This window comes from Vipera berus (assembly GCF_964194415.1).
Source record: "Vipera berus genome assembly, chromosome: 16".
NCBI classification, from domain to species: domain Eukaryota; kingdom Metazoa; phylum Chordata; class Lepidosauria; order Squamata; family Viperidae; genus Vipera; species Vipera berus.
Window position 1 is genome coordinate 3,385,000 of NC_138219.1, and position 14,481 is coordinate 3,399,480.

The 14,481-nt window shown below is 48.6% G+C and overlaps 1 protein-coding gene across 1 annotated transcript in view; it reads right to left on the reverse strand.

Moving 5' to 3' along the window:
- Nucleotides 1–512: 512 nt before the first annotated feature.
- The window catches only part of ANKRD35 (ankyrin repeat domain 35), a gene marked incomplete at its 5' end in the record, with an annotated part of 43,117 nt that continues 29,148 nt past the window's right edge, over nt 513–14,481 (reverse strand). Inside the window, 6 exons of the mRNA XM_081340320.1 lie at nt 513–1,358; nt 3,583–3,656; nt 5,519–5,584; nt 6,958–7,047; nt 9,608–11,866; nt 13,910–13,947. Coding sequence (XP_081196446.1) covers nt 3,600–3,656; nt 5,519–5,584; nt 6,958–7,047; nt 9,608–11,866; nt 13,910–13,947 — 2,510 coding nt within the window. The 3' untranslated portion in view covers nt 513–1,358; nt 3,583–3,599. The remainder of the gene's footprint in view (nt 1,359–3,582; nt 3,657–5,518; nt 5,585–6,957; nt 7,048–9,607; nt 11,867–13,909; nt 13,948–14,481) is intronic.

Consider the following 14,481-nt stretch of genomic DNA (forward strand, 5'->3'; position numbering starts at 1 on the left):
CTTCTGATCGACAAGCTCAGCGTCCCAACCCACTGAGCCACCGCGTCCCTTTGGTGGATTGATCAGACTAGCTTTTAACATTCCTAAGCTGAAGAGGTCATTGACAGAAGGATCTTTGGAAACTATCTCTTTGGTAAGGAAAAAGTTCCTGTTCTTCAAACGTTTTAGCCGCCAGCTCCCTAATCATCTTTGTTGCTCTCTTCTGTGCTCGTTCAAGAATCTCAACATCTTTTTTTATATGCGGTTCCAAGTGTGGTCTTATAAAGCAGTATTAAAACTCCATGTGATCTTGATTCTGTCCCTCTGTTAATGCAGCCTAGGGTTGCATTAACGTTTTTGGCGGTCGCTGCACGCCGTTGGCTCATATTTAAGTGATTATCCAGTCGAACTCCAAGATCCTTAGAGACTGATCCAAGATCCAAAATATGGATCACACCCTTTCTCCAGCTTACGGTGAATTCCGGCCATCTGCAACACCATGGAATGGAATACCCAAAGACTCAAAGAAGACGCCCATAATTTATTTGTAAGATTTTCTTGTTTGGTTTTTTTTTTTAAAAAAAATCCCATATCCTAATAACTCAACAAAGGTTTAACAATCTTTTGTAAAAAAATAATAATAACAATCAGACTAGATGACCTTTGGGTATCCCCCAATATTTATATTCTCTTAGCACTGAAGATATTTTTTGGGGTAAGGAATGTCCCTAAAGAATGGCAGTGCAAAATCTGGCCAGGGTTTCTCAACCGTGGCCACTTGAAGATGTGTGGACTTCAACTCCCAGAATTCCCCAGCCAGCTTTGCTGGCTGGGGAATTCTGGGAGTTGAAATCCACACATTTTTCAAGAGCCACGGTTGAGAAACACTGATCTAGACCATTCCAGCTCTTCTGAAACATGCTTTTAGTTGCATAAATTGCAACAGCCCATCTCAATCTCATTGCCAAATAGCTGGTGAAAGTTACAGGGTAATTTGCACATTTAATCATTACGGGATGAGAAATATTGGACGACTCCAACTCTGGTTTGCGGTTACTGCTGGCACCCGTCGATTGAAGAGCCAGTCTTTCCTGATTCCCTTGCAAGAATTGCTTATACCCCAAAATCTTAGGGCAGAAGCTTTTTCTTCTGCCCCACCCCCACCCTTCCCCAACTCGGCTCTTCATCTGAAAGAGCGAGGCAGACATTCAGACACCGTGCAAACGGGGGTCCATTTTGCATTCGTAATTCCAGAGGTTGGCAAGAGGCGGGACAGGCCTTGCTTCACAAAGTTGCAGCTTTCCTGCAATGGTTTTGCACAATGGGCGATACCCCAAATCGGAGCTGGCTCCTGGTGAATCGGGAAGTGTTTTTCTCGCCTGCGGGAAAGAGGATGGGAAACACGGTTTTGGCGCCATGAACGGTGGGCTGTGAAATTAAACCTGGAATCAAAAAACGGGTTTGCAATCCCCTCTAATTCCCAAATGCGTTTGGAAGCAACCTGGGAAATTCCATGTCAAGGTGATAATTGAACAGCGAACCAGCTTATGTAATGTGAGATGTATGATGTAACAATGGGAATGACTCAGCAGGGTCTGTGTCCCTTTAAGAGCCTTTGTATAAAAGGGAAGGCTCTGCTGCTGTGTTCTCTCTTCCGTTTCCTGCTGTAACTGCTGTATGTTGGATCCTGCTGTATTCACACACGTATGTATATATTGTTCCTGGTGTATGATATTGCAGATAGTGTAATATAAACCACCATTTAATATAGACCACTGTTTACTGTGTTTACTCCTGGTTATCTCATCGCAATAAGACTGTGCACGCTCTGACATTCCACTTTTCAAATGTCCTAATATGATGCTTAATCAAGCCTGCTGTGAGGTCACTGAACTTCTTCAGGATTAATTGATTATAAACTCTGAGGATGTTCTCTGCTTATCCTGTGGAGGTAGTCCTTGATTTACAACCAATTGCTTAGCGACACTTCAGAGTTACAGCGGACACCCCCCCCCAAAATTGGACTTATGACCTGGTTTTGAAGTTCTGACATCCAGGATGCCTTGTGGTTATGTGACTACATTTTTGGCACTTAGCAACTGACTAACAGAATGGAGGGGACCTTGGAGGTCTTCTAGTCCAACCCTCTGCTCAAGCAGGAGGCCCTAGCCTAGACCCTTCCAGACAAATGGCTATACAATCTCCTCTTGAAAACCTCCAGTGATGGAGCACCCGCAACTTCTGGAGGCAAGGAGTTCCACTGGTTAATTGTCCTCATGGTTAGGAAGTTTCTCCTTAGTTCTAGATTGCTTCCCTCCTTGGTTAATTTCCACCCATTGTGTTTTCTCTTCTGTTGCTTTGGAAAATAAATTGACCCCTTCTTCTTTGTGGCAGCCCCTCAAATACTGGAATCCTGCTATCATGTCCCCCCCCCCGCCCCCAGTCCTTTTCTCTAGACTGGCCAAACCCAATTCCTGCAACCGTTCTTCATATGTTTTACCCTCCAACCCTTTAACCATCTTAATTGTTCTTCTCTGCACTCTTTTCAAGGTCTCAACATCTTTTTGTATTATGGTGACCAAACCTGGCCTGCATTCATGGTTGTTTGCAGCACCTTGGAGTCACATAACCATGATTGGTGATATTTTTGCTGGAAACCGGTGTTTATTTCCAGTTTCCAGTAAAACCTAACCCACAGTGTACATTGGAGTTGCTTAACGACCATGGAGTTCGCTTAATAAACTCAAAAAATGAGTTACAGTCATAAGTCAAGGACTACCTCTATGGCCTTCTTTCTGTCTCTCCACTTTTTTGAATAGCCGGGCACTGAATGCAGAAGTGGCTTTGTTAATTTACTTCAAATGCTGTTGGCTACTATAAGGCGGGAGAATTTCTCTCGCAGCCTGGACGTTCTGGCCTTCAGCTTTGTATCCCAATTGGTTCTTAAATGAGCCGTGGTGGCACAGTGGTGAGAATGCAGTATTGCAAGCTAACTCTGCCCACTGCCAGCAGTTCGATGCTGACTCAGCCTTCCGTCCTTCCAAGGTCAGTAAAATGAGGACCTGGGTTGTTCGGGGGGGGGGTGGTGGTTAATTCTGTAAACCGCTTATAGAGGGCTGTAAAGCGCTGTGAAGCGGTAGATAAGTCTAACTTCTTTTCTCTTGCTGTGGTGGTGCAGGGGTCAGGATGAAGTATTGTAGGCTAACTCTGCCCACTGTCAGCAGTTCAATCCTGATCAGTTCAGGGTTGACTCAGCCTTCCGTCCTCCTGAGGTTGCTAAAATGAGGAGCCAGATTGTTGGGGGGCAAACGCTGACTCTGTATAAACCACTTAGAGAGGGCTGTAAAGCACTGTGAAGTGGTATAAAAGTCTAAGTGCTATTGCTATTGCTAAATGGCTCTCTGACTGACCTTGCAAAGCTGCCCCTGGAACTGCCTGCCACTTGAGAAAAAACAGACGTGTTTATTTTTTTAAAAAAACTGCTGGCAGCGACCGAAATCTTGATTATCGTGAGAGGTGGGGATATGGAGATCAGATGAAATTGTGAATAATGGTGATCGTAGATGTGCCTTTTAGAAATAGATCTATAAATAAGGTTCTCACACGGAGTTGTCCGGACCTCAGTCTGTCCCCAGGATCCGCAACAGCATGGCGTGGACCTCCTCATCCATGTACCCCTGCATTGGAGAAGAATATCCCCTCGGTAATATAAGTGGCGTCACAAGGATTTCCCTTCAAAGCAAATGCCAGAAATAAATCTAATACAGGCAGTCCTGGATGTACGACCATAACTGGAAGCCGTGACGGTGCAGTGGTCAGGGTGAAGAGAGAGAAGAGAGAGAGAGGGAGAGGAGAGAGAGAAGGAAAGAGAGAGAAGGAGAGAGAGGTGGGAGAGAGAGGGAGGGAAAGGGAGAGAGGAAGAGAGAGGGGGGAGAGAAGGAGAGGGGAAAGAAGGAGAGAGAGAGAAAAGGAGAGGGAAAAGGAAAGAGAGAGAAGGAGAGAGAGGTGGGGGAGAGAGAAAGAAGAAAAAGAGGGAGAGCAGACACGAGGGAGAGAGGGAGGGAGAGAGAAGGAGGGGGAGAGAAGGAAGAGAGAGGAGAGGGAAAGAGAGAGAGGGAGAGGGAGGGAGGGAAAGAGAGGGAAAGGAAACAGAAAAAGGAGAGAGAGGGAGAGAGAAGGGGAGAGAGAGAAGGAGAGAGGCAGGAAAGAGAAAGAAAAGAACAAAAAGAGGGAGAGAGCGCACGAGACAGAGAGAGAGAGCGGGAGGGAGAGAGAGGGGGGGGAGAGAAGGAGAGGGGAAAGAAGGAGAGAGAGAGAAAAGGAGAGGGAAAGAGGAAAGAGAGAGAAGGAGAGAGAGGTGGGGGAGAGAGAGAAAAGAAGAAAAAGAGGGAGAGCAGACACGAGGGAGAGAGGGAGGGAGAGAGAAGGAGAGGGGGAGAGAAGGAAGAGAGAGGAGAGGGAAAGAGAGAGAGAGAGGGAGGGAGAGAGAAGGAGAGGGGGAGAGAAGGAAGAGAGAGGAGAAGGAAAGAGAGGGAGAGGGAGGAAGGGAAAGAGGGAAAGGAAAGAGAGAAAAAGGAGAGAGAGGGAGAGAGAAGGGGAGAGAGAAGGAGAGAGAGGCAGGAAAGAGAAAGAAAAGAACAAAAAGAGGGAGAGAGCACACACAGAGAGAGAGAGAGGGAGGGAGAGAAGGAGAGAAGGAGAGGAGAAGGAGAGAGAGGTGGGAGAGAGAGGGAGGGAAAGGGAGAGAGGAAGAGAGAGGGGGGAGAGAAGGAGAGGAGAAAGAAGGAGAGAGAAAAGGAGAGGGAAAGAGGAAGGAGAGAGAAGGAGAGAGAGAGGTGGGGGAGAGAGAAAAAAGAAGAAAAAGAGGGAGAGCAGACACGAGGGAGAGGGAGGGAGAGAGAAGGAGGGGGAGAGAAGGAAGAGAGAGGAGAGGGAAAGAGAGAGAGAGAGGGAGGGAGGGAGAGAAGGAGAGGAGAAGGAGAGAGAGAAAAGGAGAGAGGCGGGAAAAAAAGAACAAAAAGGGAGAGAGCACACGAGAGAGAGGGAGGGAGAGAAAGAGGGAGGGAGGGAGAGAGAGAGAGAAGGAGAGAGAGAGAAGGAGAGAGAGGTGGGAAAGAGAAAGAAAAGAACAAAAAGAGGGAGTTGAGAGCACATGAGAGACGGGGAGAGAGGGAGAGAGAGGGAGGAGGAAAGAAGGAGAGGGGGAGATAAGGAGAGAGGGAGAAAGAAAAGGAGAGAGGGAAAGACAGAAGGAAAGAGAGAGAAGGAGAGAGAGGTGGGAAAGAAAAAAGAAGAAAAAGGGGGAGAACACACGAGAGAGAGAGAGAGAGAGAGAGAGAGAGAGAGAGAGAGGGAGGGAGGGAGAGAGAGAGGGAGGAAGAGAAGGAGAGAGAAAAGGAGAGAGAGGCGGGAAAGAAAGAAAAGAACAAAGAGGGAGAGAGCACATGAGAGACGGGGAGAGAGGGGGGGAGGGGGGAGGGAGGGGAGAGGGAGAGGGAGGGAGAGGGGGAGAGCTGCTGGATGTTCCCGTCTGTCTTACCTGGGCTGCATTGAGCAGGTGGGTCCTGTACACGGCCACGATCTCTTGGTGGTTCTTTTGCGCAACCTGAAATAAATCAAGCGGAGGGCTGAGAAACGGTCCAGGGGTCTCAGCGATCAGCAGCTCAGCAGCTCCACACAGGCAGTCCTCAACGTACGGCATCCTTTCCGCAACCCAGAGCCTCCCCGACCCCAGGCTCTGCGTAACGACTGCAATGGGAGAGCTGGAATTGCATGGGTGTCTTGCTTAACGACAGCAACAATTTGGCGATAATTCGGGGCTCAGTTGCGGTTGTCAGTCGAGAACCCAGGAAAGTGTGTGTGTGTGGGGGGGGGGGAGAAACAGACCCAGGAAACTACAGAGCAATCAGTCTAACATCAATACCTGGGAAGATCCTAGATTAGAAAAGATCATCCAAAAAAACCCAGATCTGCAAACAACTAGAAGCAAACAAAGTCATAACTGAGTCCTTCGGGAGAAGGGCGGTATAGAAATTCAAGAAATAAATAAATAACTAGTAGCCAGCCTGGGTTTGTTAAAAAAAAAAAGATCATGCCAAACCAATCTTATTTATTATTATTATATTATTTATTATACAATCTTATTTTATTATTTATTTATTATTTATTATTATTATATTATTTATTATACAATCTTATTTTATTATTTATTTGTTATTTATTATTATTATATTATTTATTATACAATCTTATTATGCCTGGGTGGAGCAGTGGGCTAATGCCTCCTTAAGTAACACCAGCTGCCTGCAATTAGTGCAGGTTCGAGTCCCACCAGGCTCAAGGTTGACTCAGCCTTCCATCCTTCCCAGGTAGGTAAAATGAGGACCCAGATTGTTGGGGGCAATTAAGCTGACTTTGTAATAATGCCACTTGGGGGTGTGTGAAAGCCCTAATAAGCAGGCATATACATAGAATGAAGGCTACTGCTAAGCTTGTAAGCCGCCCTGAGTCTTCGGAGAAGGGCGGGATATAAATGGAATTAAAATAAAATAAAATAAATAAATAAATTCTTCAATAAAGTGACTAAACTAATAGACCAGCGAAACGCAGTGGACGTTAAGTATACTTAGACTTCAGTAAGGCATTTGATAAGGTAGACCACAACCTACTCCTCGGTAAGCTAGAAAAAGGTGGATTAGACAACATCGCCACCAGATGGATTTGTAACTGGGAGACAAACCGTACTCAATGAGTAGTCCTCAATGGCACCACATCCACGGGCAGAGAAGTGAGCAGTGGGGTACCACAAGTCTCCGTCTTAGGCCCAGGACTTCCTGATTTATTTATTTATTTATTTTGGCTGCAAAAGCCTCGGTTGGGATCGCCGGGATCAACTTGTTGAAATATGGCCAGCGCCAGCCCTAGAATCGGTTTGTGTCTCACGTGCCACGCGCCCAGCTCAAGTCCTACGCGGCTCACCTCGTTCTGCAGGATCAGCCGGGTGCGTTCGCTGCGCAAGTTCAGGATTTCGCTCGAGAGCTTCTCCGTCTCCTTCAGCAGCTTCTTGATCTGAGGGGGAAACCAAACAGACTGTGTGGGTAGTCCTCGGCTTTCGACTGCCACAGAACCCCCAAATTTTCATTGTTAACTGAGACAGTTGTTAAGTGAGCATTGCCCCATTTAATGAGCTTTCGTGCTACAGTCATTAAAGCGAATCACTGCAGTCCTTAAGTTAGTAACATGCTAGTTACGCGAATCCGGCTTCCCCGTTGACTTTGTTTGTCAGCGGGTCACCAAATGTGATCACGTGACACCCCCCCCCCAGGCTATTGCAACCGTCATAAATAGGAGTCAGTTGCCGAGCGCCCAACCCGGTCCTGAAGTTGCATTGCTTGCTCCCTGCCCACCCCGCGGTCACGTGATCGCCTTTGGCGTACTTGGCAACATGGCGGCATTTCCAGCTGTTTGCAAATGCCCCGCGTCCTGTGACTGTTTTAACAATATTTATAATAATAATAATAAAAGTTGGAAGGGACCTTGGAGGTCATCTAGTCCAACCCCCTGCTCAGGCAGGAAGCCCTATACCATTTCAGGCAAATGGCTGTCCAGTCTCTTCTTAAAAACCTCCAGTGTTGGAGCATTCACCACCTCTGGAGGCAGGTTGTTCCACTGGTTAATTGTTCTAACTGTCAGGAAGTTTCTCCTTAGTTCCAGGTTGCTTCTCTCCTTGATGAGTTTCCATCCGTTGCTTCTTGTCCTGCCTTCGGGCTCTTTGGAGAATAGCTTGGCTTCCTCTTCTTTGTGGCAAGCCCTGAGATATTGGAGTATTGCTATCATGTCACCCCTCACCCTTCTCTTCGTTAAACTACACATACCCAATTCCAGCAACCGTTCCCTATATGTTTTAGCCTCCAGTCCCCCGATCATCTTTGTTGCTCTTCTCTGTACCCTTTCTAGAGTCTCGACATCTTTTTTTACATCGTGGTGACCAAAACTGGATGCAGTATTCCAGGTGTGGCCTTACCAAAGCATTGTAAAGTGGTATTAGTACTTCACACGATCTTGATTCTATCCCTCTGTTAGGTGTCACTCAGCCCCTTACTTTGTGCCCGCGGCAAACCATTGGCTCACCTCACAAGAAGGTTTGCTTAGTCACTGCTGCAAAAACAAAAGCCATAAAATTGGGTAACCAACTGGATTTACAACCATCGTGACTTATTCAAGGACTCCCCGTGGGGAGACTGTGGTTCATGCACAAAGGAGTATAAATCCTCCCACTCCCCACCGTCCAGTCGGAGCTGGAGAAGCTTCTTGGAGGAGAAGCAAAAGGTCTTCAGAGGAAGAACAAGGAAGTCCAGTTGCCTCCTGAAAAAGCACCTTTGGGCTAACTATGACCTGGAGGACAGAGAATCTCCGTAGACCTTCATACACAAAGAACCACTGGATTCTTGTGCTGCACACCTGTGTGAATAGGGCCCACTCCTCTGGTGCCCTCAGTGCTCCAGAATCTCGGGGTGACCCATGGCTTCCTCAAAACACTTAAGTAAGTATTTAATACTAAGTATTAGTATCCCTTTATAAAGCCTTAGGAAGACCACACTTGGAATGCTGCATCCAGTTTTGGTCACCACATTATAAAAAAAATGTTGAGACTGGAAAGAGGGCAGAGAAGAGCAATAACGATGATTAGGGGGGGCTGGAGGCTAAAACATACAAAGAACGGTTGCTGGAATTGGGTAGGTCTAGTTTCATGAAAAGAAGGACCAGGGGTGACAGGATAGCAGTCTTCCAATATTTGAGGGGCTGTCACAGAGAAGGGGGTCAAAGAAGTTTCTCCTTAGTTCCAGGTGGCTTCTCTCCTTGTTCGGTTTCAAACCGTTGATTCTCATCCTTCCCTCTGGTGCTTTGGTGCACAACCTGCCCCCCTCTTCTTTGTGGCAGCCCCTTAGACACTGGATCACTGCTATCATGTCTCCCCTAGTTTTTGAAGCCACCCCCCGCCCCCAAATTTCATGGGTTGCAAGACATCCCCTAGGCCTGTCAGTTAAAAGGGGTCTGAGATCTTGGGAATGCTGCATCCAGTTTTGGTCACCACATTACAAAACAAGATGTTGAGACTTTGGAAAAAGTACAAAGAAGAGCAACGAACATGATTAAAGGCCTGGAGACTAAAATATTTTTTTTAAAAAAATGGTTGCAGGAATGGAGTATTGTCTAGTTTAATGAAAAGAAGGACCAGGATTGACATGATAGCAGAGTTGACATGATAGCAGATTGACATGATAGCAGTATTTGAGGGGCTGCCATAAAGAGGAGGAGTCACCCTATTCTCCAAAGCACCTGCAGGGAGGACAAGAAGCAACGGATGGAAACTCATCAAGAAGAGAAGCAACCTGGAATGAAGGAGAAACTTCCGAACAGTGAGGACCATCAACCAGTGGGACTGCTTGCCTCCAGAAGTTGTGGGCTGCTCCATCACTGGAGGCTTTTAAGAAGAGATTGGACAGCCACCTGTCTGAAATGGTACAGAGTCCCCTGCTTGAGCAGGGGGTTGGACTAGATGATCTCCAAGGTCCCTTCCAACTCTGTGAGTCTGTTAAAAGCTGCCCCCTCGCCCTTCGCTTCTTACCTTGATGTCTCTCTCCTGGCACATCTTGGCGATATCGTCCACCTTCTTATTCAGCTTGTCCACCGTGCCCTCCAACTTCTGGGACTTCCCTCTCAGCTCTTCCACTTCCTCCTCGTGCTCCAGAGCTTCGGCCATCAGCTCTTGAGTCTTCTGCTGTTCACGGTCAAGGGCTTCCCTGTGATGGGCAGATGTTCCACTGGCTTCCTCGTATTTCTCCCGGAGGGCTGCCAGCTCCTCCCCTAGGACCTGAGCCCTGGTGGAAAGCATGCTGCAGATCTTCTCGTACTTGCTAAGGACCTGCTCCTCCTCCTGGCGCAGATCAGCCATCTGAGCCAGGACTCGATCCAGGAGCTGCATCAGGCCGACCACCTTGATGCCTCCTTGAGATGCAACCAGCCACTTCTTCATCTCCTGCAAGCTTTTCTCCAGTTCCACCACCTGCTCCCGGACTCTCCAGCTTTCTCCGATGACCTCAGAGGCCTCCAAGAAGATCTCTTGACTACGTTTGTCCTCGCCGGGGCACCTGGGATCCGGCGGGAGGGTTCGGTCAACTTGTAGGGCATGGTTCTCCTCTTCCATCTCGGACACCAGCTGCAAGGCTTCGTTCTGCTTCCTCACCACATTGTCCAGCTTCCAGTGGAGCTCCTTCAAGATGCAGCTGTCTAGGTTTTCTCCCGCTATACCGCTGGCCTCTTGGGTCACCTTCTTGAGGAAGTTGTTCCTCACAAACATCATCTCCTTCCTCTGCTCCTCCAGCTTCAGGCGCAGCTTCCCCGACTCCTCTTTCTCCAGCGAGAGCTGGTGGGACAAGACCTCCACCGTCCCTTTCAGCTCTTCCACCAGGCGCTCGGTTGTCTCCGCCCGAGGAGAAGCCTCTTTGGGGCCATGTAACTTCTGAAGTTCTTCCTGAAGCTTCTCCCTTTCTCTGCTCAGCTGGGCCAATTCTTGGACCAGGCCACCGTTGTTCTGCTTGAGGTCCCACACCTCCTTCTCCAGGTCAGAGCTTCTCCGGCATGGACGGGCCTTGTTTTCCACCACCTCAGACTTCGGCCTGAGTTTCACCTGCCCCACAAGACCGTTATGGAGCTGGGTCTTTTCTACCCCGCCTTTCTGCAGCTCCTCGGGGGTCTCCGAGTGGCCCGGCTCGTGCCCACAGCCGTACTTCTCTTCTTCAGGAAGGCCGTTGCCGTTGAGCAAGGTTTTGGAAGGAGACTCCAAAATGGCTTCCTGTAAAGGCCGGGCTTTATCCAGGAGAGCAGTACAGGCCAGCTCCAGCTTGGCCAGAGCCCCCTCTAAGCCGGCAACCACCTTCTTCCAGGCCGAGATGCATTTTTTTACCGCGCCAGATGGCACCGCTTGGAATTGCAGCCTGCTGCGGACGGCCTCCTCAGCTTCCTTCTTCAGGTCCTCGTTTTCGGCCAGCGTGGCCGCCATCTCCTCCCGGGCCCGGGCCTGGGTCTCCTCCATCTCCTTCATGCACTGGGCCACCTTCGCCTGGACAAGGCTGCTCTCGGCGGGCCCGGCCAGATGTTTTCCCAGGAGCCCCCGCAGCTTTCGGTTCTCGTCGCCCAACTGCAGCGCCCGAGCCTCCATCTCCTTGAGGGCCGCGCTCTGCGACTTCTTCTTGGCTTCGAAGACTCCAATGACGGCCCTCATGTTCTCCATGTGCCCTTCCATCTCCTCCACCCGCCTGGCCGCGCTGGCCTTCTCCTCCAGGGCTGCCTGCAGCTCGCTTTGCAGGCGCTTCAGCTCCTCCGCCTCCTCCTCGCCAGGCCACTGGACCTTCCCGGGCTGGAGCCTGGTGGGACTGGCCATCGCCTCTGGCGCCGAAGCTTTGGGCAGCTCCTTCTCCGCTTCCTGCTGTTTCTTCCTCTCCTTCAGCTCTCGCACTTGCTGGGCCAACAGATCCAGGCAGTGGTCATCCTCCGTGTGGTTGAGGCTGTGGCGCTGACTCAGCTGCCGCCAGTCTCGCTCCCGGCCTTCCCCATCCGGCAGGATCTGGCTGATCTCGTGCACTTGGTCCCAGACCTTCTCCTTTAAGGCCTGGCTCCCCACGAAGAGGGCCTGGCACTCTTTCGTCTTTTGGTCCAGCTGCAGCTCCAGCTGGATCACTTTCATCTTTTCCTCCCGGAACCGGCTCCGCCATTCCCGTAACTCGGGGCCTTCCTCTGCCTCTTCTTCGTCGTCGCTCTGGTCCCCCGCCTCGCTCTGGAAGGCCAGGCTGCTCACGTCGGTCTCTTTCCCGCTCTCCGAGGGCACCTGCGCGAAAAGGGAAAGAGATCACCCAGGGAGTCCTCGAATTGCCAACGTTCCTTTAGCGACCGTTTAAAGTTACATCACCATGAGGTGGAGAGGGAATGACTTAGGACCGGTCCTCACACTTATGACCCTTGTAGCATCCCCGTGGCTACCGGATAAAAAATTTGGGTCCCAGCCAACAGGCGTGGATTTATAAGGCTTGCAATATCCTGGAGGGGTCACCTGCTCCTCATGTGCAGGGATTCACTTAACGACCACCTGATTCATTTAACAACTGCTTAACCACAACCACAGGGGGTCCTCAACTTGCAGCCATTGGTTTAGCCCTGGTTCAAAGTTACAACGCTGCTAAAAAAATAAAAAAGGGACTGAAGTCTGGTTCTCACACTTATGACCATGGCAGCATTCTCATGGTCACAGTATCAAAATGTGAGCGCTTGGCATCTATTTACAACGCTTATATTATCATGTGATCCCCATTTACGAATTTCCCAGCCAGCTTCTGGCAAGCAAAATCAAAGGAGGAAGCAGGATTCTCTTAACAACCGCCTGATTCGCTTAACAACCACCAGATTCACTTAACAACCGCAGTGATTTGCTTAACTACAGGAAGTCCCCGGCTTACAAGAGTTCTTTTAGTGGCTGTTCAAAGTTACAGCAGCACTAAAAAAAAGTTACCTGTTGCTGTTTGTCACAATTATGACCATGGCCAGATCCCCCAAAATTGGACCGTTGGCAACTGGCTCGCATTTATGACGGTCGCAGCGTCCTGGGTTACGTGATCCCCTTTTGCGACCTCCTGACAAGCAAAGTCAAGAGGGAAGCCAGATTCGCTTAACAACCGTGATAGTAACTTAACAACTGCAGTGATTCGCTTAAAAACGGTGGCAGGAAAATGGGGCAAAACTAACTTAGCAGCTGTCTTGCATAACAACAGAATCTTTTTTTGGGCTCAATTGTGGTCGTAAGTTGAGGATTACCTGTATGGTGATGCAAAGCCAGGAGGAGTTTCCGAATGTTCAGGACTCAAATCTGAGCTCCTGCCAAGATTTTTAAAATGCCTCCCAACATCGAAAGTGGCGAAGAGTGATGGAAAACTGGCCCTCCATGCAGCTAGTCCTCAGCGTATGACAATTAAGCTCAAAATTTACGTGGCTGAGTGAGACATTTGTTAAGTGAGTTTTGCCCCATTTTACAACTTGTATTGCCATATTTGTTAAGTGAATCATTGCGGTTAAGTTAGTAACCTGGTTGTTAAGTTTGAGTTTGCTTGTCAGAAGGTCGTGAAAGGGGAATCACGTGACACCCCCCCCCCGGGGGACGCTGCAACCGGCATAAATGTGAGTCAGTTGCCAAGCATCCGAATGTAAATCACGTGACCCTGGGGGAAATGCTACAACGGTCATAAGTGTGAAAAGTGGTCATGACTCACTTTTGTTCAGTGCCGCTGTAACGTCGAACCGTCGCCAAGTGAACTGTCGTAAGTTGAGGACTACCTGTACAGATCTGAAACTAATCCTGAGATCAGGGAAGCTTTTCTGCTAATCTGACCACGTGCAAGTCAGGAGGACGTGAAAATTTCAGCCAGGAAAAAGAGAAAAACTGACTCTTTGGGAGGAAATCTAGATAGTCCTCAGTTTATGGCCACAAGGGAGCCTCTGCCCATCCGAGTCTTAATTCGTGACAGTCCTAATTCAGGTTACCCAGGTGACTAACCCAATTTTGCCACCTTTTTTTGCAGCGGTCACTGAGGGAATGCTTGCTTGTTAAGGGACCCAATGAGCTTGCTTGCCTGAAAACTGGAAGTAAAATGCCAGATTCCCACAAAACTGTTGTAAAATGTGGTCTGGTCACGTGACCCTGGGACGCTAAGTTGAGGACTGCCTGTATAAGGACAGTGAAGAGTTTGGAAGTCACTGCTGCATTGTACAAGTGAGTAAAACAAAAGACAGAAAAAACCCCGAATTGCTAGTGTTAAAGAGCTTTTTTTAAAAAAAAAAACACCACACACTTTTAACTGAAACCGTTAATGGCTGCTCTTACCTGGGAACCCGTTTCTGACGAATCAAATATCCCCAGTTCTGTGGAAGGAGAAAGGCCAAAGGTGAACGGGCAGAAGGTATTTCTGAAGGACCTCAGGGTCTTTTACAGGGCTGGGGGGGGCTTCTCTGCCGGGTTTGCTGGGGACCCCTTTGCTGCTTTTGCGAACTTCACAAGGGCTCCGTCCGCTGGTGGAAAATCACCCAGTGTTTCATCTCTCTCTCTTTCTCTCTCTCTCTCTCATCTCTCTGTCTCTAAAACATTTATCCATCTATGTCCATCCATCTATATCTATCTATCTATCTCTCTATCTCTCTATCTCTCTATCTATCTATCCATCTATTTATCCATCCATCCATCCATCCATCCATCCATCCATCCATCTATCCATCTCTATCTATCATCTCTCTATCTATCTATCCATCCGTCCATCTATCTATCCATCCATCCATCCATCTATCCATCTCTATCATCTCTCTCTCTATATATATATATCCATTTTATCTCTATCTATCTATCTATCCACCATCCGTCTATCTATCCATCTATGCATCCATCCATCTCTATCATCTCTC